Source organism: Trypanosoma rangeli (assembly GCF_003719475.1).
Source record: "Trypanosoma rangeli strain AM80 chromosome Unknown Tra_15.4_contig_00324, whole genome shotgun sequence".
NCBI lineage: Eukaryota > Euglenozoa > Kinetoplastea > Trypanosomatida > Trypanosomatidae > Trypanosoma > Trypanosoma rangeli.
The window spans coordinates 7123-14257 of record NW_021706070.1 but is presented as its reverse complement, the minus strand read 5'-3'; the positions used below and the strand labels follow the sequence as shown (position 1 = coordinate 14257).

The following is a 7135-nucleotide window of genomic DNA, read 5'->3' as shown; positions in this document are numbered from 1 at the left end:
TATATATATATATATATATATATATATATATATATATATATATNTNTNTNTNTNTNTNTTTTNTTTTTTTTTTTTTTTTTTTTTTTTTTTGCTTTATTGTAATAATAATTGTCGCGCTTTTTTATTTGTTTGCGTTCTGTTTTGCCTTTCTTCGTGGTCAGCGCCATAGAAAAGGGGAGAGTGGAAGTGGAATGCATGCTCCGCAATATGAGGTGCCGGCGCCGGCTGGTTTTTTTTCTTTCGGTTTTCCGACTGTCTGTTACTACTAGTTGGATTGGTGGCGGTTTACCTGGCGGTGAAGCTGGAGTACCAGGTTGACCTGTTAAGCGCCGTGTGGACTGTGTACTTGAGGCCCAATTACGACGATGATCTTTGACTGCTGTTGACGGGGTGGGCTCTACACGCGTTTGCGTGAGTCTGACTTTCCCTTTGTATACTTTCGTTACATTTCTGCCTTGAGCGGCAGCAACGGCTGTAATACTCGTCTGTCGCTTGAGACGAGAGTCTTGTGCAGTTGATACTAACCGGCACATTTTTTTATTCTTCTTTTATTGCTTGCTCTCTTCTTTTTTTCTACCTGCGATTGTTTTTTTTTTTTTTTTTGTATGGGGACTCGTTCATGTGATTGTTCATCGGCTTTGTTTTTTATCTGTCTTTGCTGTTATATTGTGCATAAACATGTTTCGTTCTGCTTTTCTGGAGTGAACACTTCCCTGTGTGTCTGTGCTGTTTTCCTCACCTAGCGTTGATTACAAGCTTTATCAAGGGCCCATTTTTCTACTCCAGTAAAACCATGGGCCTGACTTTGCGCTCCACTGCTGCACTGTTTTTTGTGCTGTGCACTTTTCCGATTGTCCATGGGAGACTGGACAAAATTCAGTTGCCCCTTTCTGTTGCCTCACAGATGAGTGGCGAGTGGGGCGTGCAGGCGCATTCACCGTGCAATCCGTCTATTGTCTCAGGCACGCTCACCTGGGAGGGTGAAAAAATGACGATGCACTGGCAGCATGACACATTTTTGGGTCCTCAACTGGAGTCCGCTACAGATGAAGGAGATATTGTGATGCATGCCGGCGGGTTACATGCGTTCAACACCCGTACACAGGAATTGGCGACGCTGCTCTACGCCATCTGTGGAGTGGGGCAAACAAATACGCTGATCACACCGCATCGTCCTGGGCTTGAGAACAATATGGACACGACCGTTCTCACGGAGTACACGGGAGTTCTTCTCAAAAATTCTGTGGATGCGTTGAATACGTGCCAAATGACAGCACCAAACGTGTTTATTCGTCTGCTTGGAAGTGGTCTCCACGGACTTCAAAGTAACCACGGGAAGGTGAAGGAATCGCTGCAATTTCTTGAAATGCAATTCGATGTGGCTAATATGACGCGACACTGTATGGAAGTGAGGGATAGAACTGAGGGCGAACGGGGGTCCGTAAAAACAACCAGGAGAGGCAAGAAAAACAGAAAACATCGACTGGGCAGCGCTAAAGGAACACACGGCGAACACAGGAGCATCACGGACCAAAGTGCTGAGGAGGGATCTATCGTTCTCCGGTTTGTGCGCCGAACGCCAAAGTCCAAGTAAGGGCTAGGTGTGTCATGACGCGACTTGTCCTCTGCTGAAGCATGTGGAAGGAAATGGAGCCTTGCGGCGTTGTGCTGCATTGTGTCTCGAGTCTTACTTCTTATCATGCGTCAGAAGGCTTGCAGTAGAGACTTTGGCCCTTTATATAATTATTTACGTGTGTTTCTTTGTAGGAAATGAACTTTTTTTTATTTTTATTTTTTCTTGTGGTATTCTACATTATAAACGTGTCCCCGTCGCGGATGCGAAGATAGAATGTAAATACTGAGCTGTATTTTTTTTTTTTTTGTTTGCTTCTCTTTCTTCGTTCTTCTCGCTAGGCCTTAATTATCAGATTCGCAACGACAAAAGGGCAGGGATGCCATCCGAAGCAGGCGAGGAAAGCTGGGTTGTATATTTGATAGAGCAAGGCTGGATCCCATTGTTTATCATGGGAGTGATGCTGCTTGGACTTCGGCTGTACAATGTGCGTCAGCGTGAGGAACAGCGGGTGTTGTTGCGCGAAGGACTCATGTCGGAGATTGCGTATCGGAACGCCCTGAAAAAACATCACTTGTCTGACTGAGTGTATGCTTTCATCTGCATTTGTGTGCATGGATTTGAGAGGGGTAACAGGAACAGTGTTGCCTACAGGTGCCTGTGTGTGGTGGTGGTGGCAGTGATGCTGCCAGGCCTGCAGCCGTAGTTGCGTTACTGTCTTCTTCGCATTGTACGTGCGTGGTGTGTAATTGTTTTTTTGATATTCTTTTTTGCTTTTGTAGCTACACCAAAGACAATAACGAGGTGGGAGCTCACTGGTAGGCTCTCCTACGCGCGGGGGATGATTTCTCTGCGGCGCGAATGTGCTTTGCTCTTCTTTACCCTGCTACGTGTCTCGCATTCTCCGATCTGGGGTGCAAAAAAAGAAACGAAGCAAAGAAAAAGAAAGTGTAGGAAGGAGGGAGGGAGGGAGGGAGGGGTAAGTAACTAATGTCCCTAGACGCTCCGGATACACAACACCTTGCTGTTCTTGGCCTATCAACAAACAGTGAAAAGAACGCTCTTGATAAACTGATCACCGGCGCAACACGCTTTCCTTCCACAGGGTTTGATGATGAGGGTGACGGAAGTGACTTTCATGGTAATTCGGGGCCACGACCTTTGCCTGCGGCCCACGCATGTCCAGCAAAGGAAAGAGGGAACGAATCGAAATGTTTAAAGCAGGCAAAGGTGTTGGCTGCGGAGGTGAAACAAACCAAGACAAAGTCGGGAAGGACCGTTAAGTCACAAACTCCTTGTGATCACGCTCCACATTCTGTTGTTTCTTCGTTAAGGCACAAAAATGTGCTGCTCGCTTCGTCACCCTCGGTGACGTTTCAGGCAGATAGGACGTGGAAGGATGTTGAATCGCTACCCCCCTTGGGTGAGCTTGTGCATAGCAAGTTGCTACGGCCCCTAACTGAGTGCCTCCACATAACGTCCCTAACCCGCATTCAAAAACTGAGTTGGATGCCCATGATTGACAGAACACGCGATGTTCTTGTCCGGAGCGAAACTGGGAGTGGAAAGACACTGGCGTATGCTCTTCCGCTTCTGCATCAATTGTTGTGTGCATGCGATAAGCGGCCCATTCAGCGTCAGGTTGGGACGATTATTATTGTGCTTTGCCCCACTCGAGAGCTGGTGGTGCAGGTCACCGATGTGCTCAGCGTTCTCACTCGGTGTGCACTTTTTCTAACTGTGGGTGGTATTCATGGTGGTGAGAATCGGCATAAGGAAAAGGCGCGGCTGCGCAAAGGCATTCCTGTTTTGATAGCGACACCCGGTAGGCTCCTTGATCACCTAAAGGCGACCGCATCATTCCGTGTTGAGGAGCTTCAGACAATCATCCTTGATGAGGCTGATCGATTATTGGATATGGGATTTGAACATACTATAAAAGAGATTATGGGGATGCTTTTGGAACGGACAGAGAACGTAACTAGCTCTTGTGTCGTGGGTTCGAACGAGGTGCAGGAAAAATATTCACTAAAACGCGTCTTGGTATCGGCAACGATAACGGCTGGAGTGGAGAGACTATCCCATTTTGCGCTTCGAAGCAACGTCCTTCGTGTAGGAGAGACTGAGGATGCCTTTTTCATTCCCTCCTCACTTCGCCAGCACTATGCCTTGGTACCGATCAAGCATCGACTCTCAACACTTATAAGTTTTTTGCGTTCTCAATTTGACGCCGGCGCACAAAGAATCCTCGTTTTTGTCTCCACTGCTGATAGCGCAGAGTTTCATTACTATTTGTTGTCACGGTTACGATCCCCGTTTTACGGCAAGAGAAAAACCTTCCAGGGTAACGCTGCAGCTGAACAGCGTACTCGTCACTACAGCATGAAGCGGCGAATGGAAGAGGCTAACAGACATCTTCGAGACCATCATGAGGATGTTGTCACGTTTGAGGATGACTCAAGCAGTGAGGAGGAGAATGATGCGGGGCGGGCCCTCTCGGAGAGTAACACGCTTCTTGATGTCAATATTTTCAAGTTACATGGTAATATGCCACAGGTTGACCGGGCCTCTGTTTTTAGGGCCTTCAAGCACGTAGATGCAACTGCCCAGCGTTCTCCAAAGGGTGTGCTACTCTGCACTGATGTGGCTGCCAGAGGATTGGATATGCCGCGGGTGGACTGGATTGTACACTACGATCCCCCAACGGATCCAGCATGTTATGTTCACCGTATTGGGCGCACCGCTCGCATTGGCAACGTTGGAGACTCTCTGCTGTTTCTCATGCCACATGAGGCAGGATACGTCCCATATTTGAGCAACTTTATCACCAAGGAGGGCGGGGGTTCTCTTGCTGCAAATGACGCGTCGCTGCCAGCAATGGCAGAACGAAAATATGAGTCGTTTTTGTATTATTTGACAAAGCTCGACCCCAAGGCGAACCATATGTGGGTGCAAAGTACGGCGACCCTCGAGCGCGCCATCAGTCGGGCTGTCATGAAACGAGATGGAACCGTAAGCGATTTATCAGCTGGGGATGAGAGCCGGAGAGAAGATCTCACGCGCCTAGCGCTGTTTGCGTACCAGTCCTACATCCGGGCGTACACAGGGCGCTCCAGAGAACTTAAAGCCCGCTTTTTTAATTCGGATGTCCTCCACCTTGGCCATGTTGCACAGAGCTTTGGCCTTGACAAGAAGCCCAGTGAGGTCCGGGCGCAACTTCAGAGCTTTATCAGGGAAGACAGGAAGATCGCGAGAGAGGCATCTTCCCTCACCACACAGGAGGAGGGAAAGTGGAGCGATAGCTTTCCAAGTCGGAGAAGACTGCAGGTGGAGGTACGTCATGACGATCGCTACCGAAGTATGGTTGTGCAGAAGCAGCGCAAGGTGACGCGTGATTGGTTTGAGCGGAAGAGAAACGAGAGGCCGGCACACAAAGCCCTTCAATTCACGGAATTTGACGCGTAATGGTGTTGAAATGGGGGAATCGAAATGGGGTTAATACAGGGTGAAGAGTGAAGTTACACACAAACGCCACACGGAACCAAAATGCATTCCCGTTGTTTGTCAATAGTAGTCATTGTTCACATTATTACCATGCTTTGTGGGATGGACTTTTGTGTGTCACCCATGACGGTTTGTGGCGCGTGCATCGACCCCCATTATTTTTCATCATAATTATTGTTCAACACAAAACATGTCCTGCATTATTATTTATTTTTTTTGTTATTGTGTTGATAGTAGGGAGCCAAGAAACCATGACAACATACCGGGACTTCAAGCTTACGGATATCATGGGCTTCAACTTTGTCAATCTCGATCAGTTAACGGAGACCTACAGCACCGCGTTTTATGGTGAGTACGTCACGCACTGGCCCGAGTATCAACGCATGTGTCTTCACCCAACGACAGGCATTTGCATGGCGTACACACTTGGCAAGGCGGAGGGAAAGGGCGAGGACTTCCACGGGCACGTATCTGCAGTCACAGTCGCACCAACGTTTCGTCGTCTGGGTTTGGGGGAGGCGCTCATGACGGAGCTTGAAATCACAACATCCTGCCTTCATAACGCGTACTTTGTGGACTTGTTTGTGCGGCAAAGCAATAAAGTTGCTCGTGACATGTACCAGAAACTGGGTTACATTGTCTACCGACGCGTGCTTGGCTACTACCGAGGTGACGGCCCCAAAGGGATATTTAAGGAGGATGAAGATGCGCTAGACATGCGCAAGGCCATGCCGCGTGACAGGGAGAGAGGAAGGAGCAGTGTTATTCCTGTTGATAGGCCCATCAAACCCGAAGAGTTGGAGTGGAACTAACACGGAAAGCTATGTGAGTCTGTAAGTGCGTGTGGGTGCATTGCCCAACGTTTTTTTTTTTACCGTCAACGCCGTTGAAAATTCACTGAGTCTGATATATCGTCTTGCTCGGACTAGGGAAAATTATTTTTGGGGCAACACTTTTTGTTTGCAGCATAAAGAAGGCGAGAGAACAAAAAAAAAGAGAGGTATGCTGATAAATTCATAGTCGCCCCAGTAGAATGCCAAGCTGACGCTCAAAAGACTGTGAAGCTCCTATCCAACATTGGGAAGGACGCAGCACATTGGAAAGATGGTTTCTGATTCAAAAACGCTGTTATGCAATGCACACTGCATGTGGGCCCTTTGACTGGAGATATGCAGCGGAACGAGGTGAGGAAATCATTGTTGAAGGCATCACAACCACTGTACGGTCTTTGTGGGAAGGGGATGGGTGGTGTTATTCGGTCTCCTCTTTGGTATGCAGTGATGCGCCAATTCCGTGTGCACGGAAGCCCACGGTAGTGAAGTTGGATGTTGTTTGTGCGTGGAGTGCCGTTGCGGGTGTTTGGCCCATCTACTATGTGATTTTCACGATGCACCATTACTCTGCGACTGCGCACGGCACCGTCTGCTGTGGCGCTGCGGCACTGGGCGAACGTTTCCAAACTAGCGCTTGCGGTGGCCACTGCAGTGATGCCGAGTTGCACGGGACGAGCACACACTCAAGAGGTGAAACTTTTTGCCACGGCTCCACCTGTGCCTTTAAGCTGAAAGCTGACACGCCCCTCGTCCTTCTTTTTTTTTCTGTTCTTTTGGCGAGTGACGGCTGCCGATGCTGTCACTTTGCTGCCCCACACGCCGTCACACATACGCACACACCCTTTTTTCTGCGATGAGGACGAAACGTCGTCATGGGCACGTGGTGGGGCTGCGTCTTTGTTTGGCGGTGACCCTCCGCAGTCATCGTGATGTTTCCCGCCTATGCCGCACGATGTTTTGGGTGAAGGTTCATGGGTGGCGCTGGAAAGGGAGTAATGGACAGAGTGGCCTGCCTTCGAGCAGTGTGGATGCTCTGCCTTCAGCGGAGTGTAAAGTAAATATGGCGGTGATTTGCCGTCGTGTGGGATTGGGGGTGCCTCTGCGTGTCTGTGCGTGAGGTGTGCGCCGCGTGCCGTGTGTGTGGCCTTTTCTTTGTTTTTTTGTTGTGGCTGCGTAGGGTCGTGTTTGTGCATGTTTTTGGCTTTTTTTTTCATTCTCCCCTTTT

General features: G+C 48.9%; 4 protein-coding genes and 1 pseudogene across 4 annotated transcripts, besides 5 other annotated features; all 5 read left to right on the top strand.

Moving 5' to 3' along the window:
- Positions 1-43: a microsatellite.
- Positions 44-58: 15 nt separating this feature from the next.
- Positions 59-98: a microsatellite.
- A 93-nt stretch (positions 99-191) lies between these two features.
- On the top strand, positions 192-374 carry TraAM80_07595 (hypothetical protein; annotated as a pseudogene).
- A 158-nt stretch (positions 375-532) lies between these two features.
- Positions 533-603: a sequence feature (A-rich).
- Positions 604-793: 190 nt separating this feature from the next.
- Positions 794-1594, top strand: TraAM80_07594 (uncharacterized protein; the record flags this gene model as incomplete). Its single annotated transcript, XM_029384377.1, has 1 exon — positions 794-1594. One exon carries the CDS (start codon positions 794-796, stop codon positions 1592-1594), a length of 801 nt encoding a protein of 266 aa, XP_029235761.1.
- Positions 1595-1776: 182 nt separating this feature from the next.
- Positions 1777-1800: a microsatellite.
- A 726-nt stretch (positions 1801-2526) lies between these two features.
- Positions 2527-2552: a microsatellite.
- An 11-nt stretch (positions 2553-2563) lies between these two features.
- On the top strand, positions 2564-5038 carry TraAM80_07593 (DEAD-box helicase-like protein; the record flags this gene model as incomplete). The annotated part of the gene is made up of 1 exon (XM_029384376.1): positions 2564-5038. The coding sequence occupies one exon, from the start codon at positions 2564-2566 to the stop codon at positions 5036-5038; it is 2475 nt and encodes an 824-aa protein (XP_029235760.1).
- A 290-nt stretch (positions 5039-5328) lies between these two features.
- On the top strand, positions 5329-5889 carry TraAM80_07592 (N-acetyltransferase complex ARD1 subunit; the record flags this gene model as incomplete). The annotated part of the gene is made up of 1 exon (XM_029384375.1): positions 5329-5889. The coding sequence occupies one exon, from the start codon at positions 5329-5331 to the stop codon at positions 5887-5889; it is 561 nt and encodes a 186-aa protein (XP_029235759.1).
- Positions 5890-6212: 323 nt separating this feature from the next.
- Positions 6213-6767, top strand: TraAM80_07591 (uncharacterized protein; the record flags this gene model as incomplete). The annotated part of the gene is made up of 1 exon (XM_029384374.1): positions 6213-6767. One exon carries the CDS (start codon positions 6213-6215, stop codon positions 6765-6767), a length of 555 nt encoding a protein of 184 aa, XP_029235758.1.
- Positions 6768-7135: the final 368 nt, after the last annotated feature.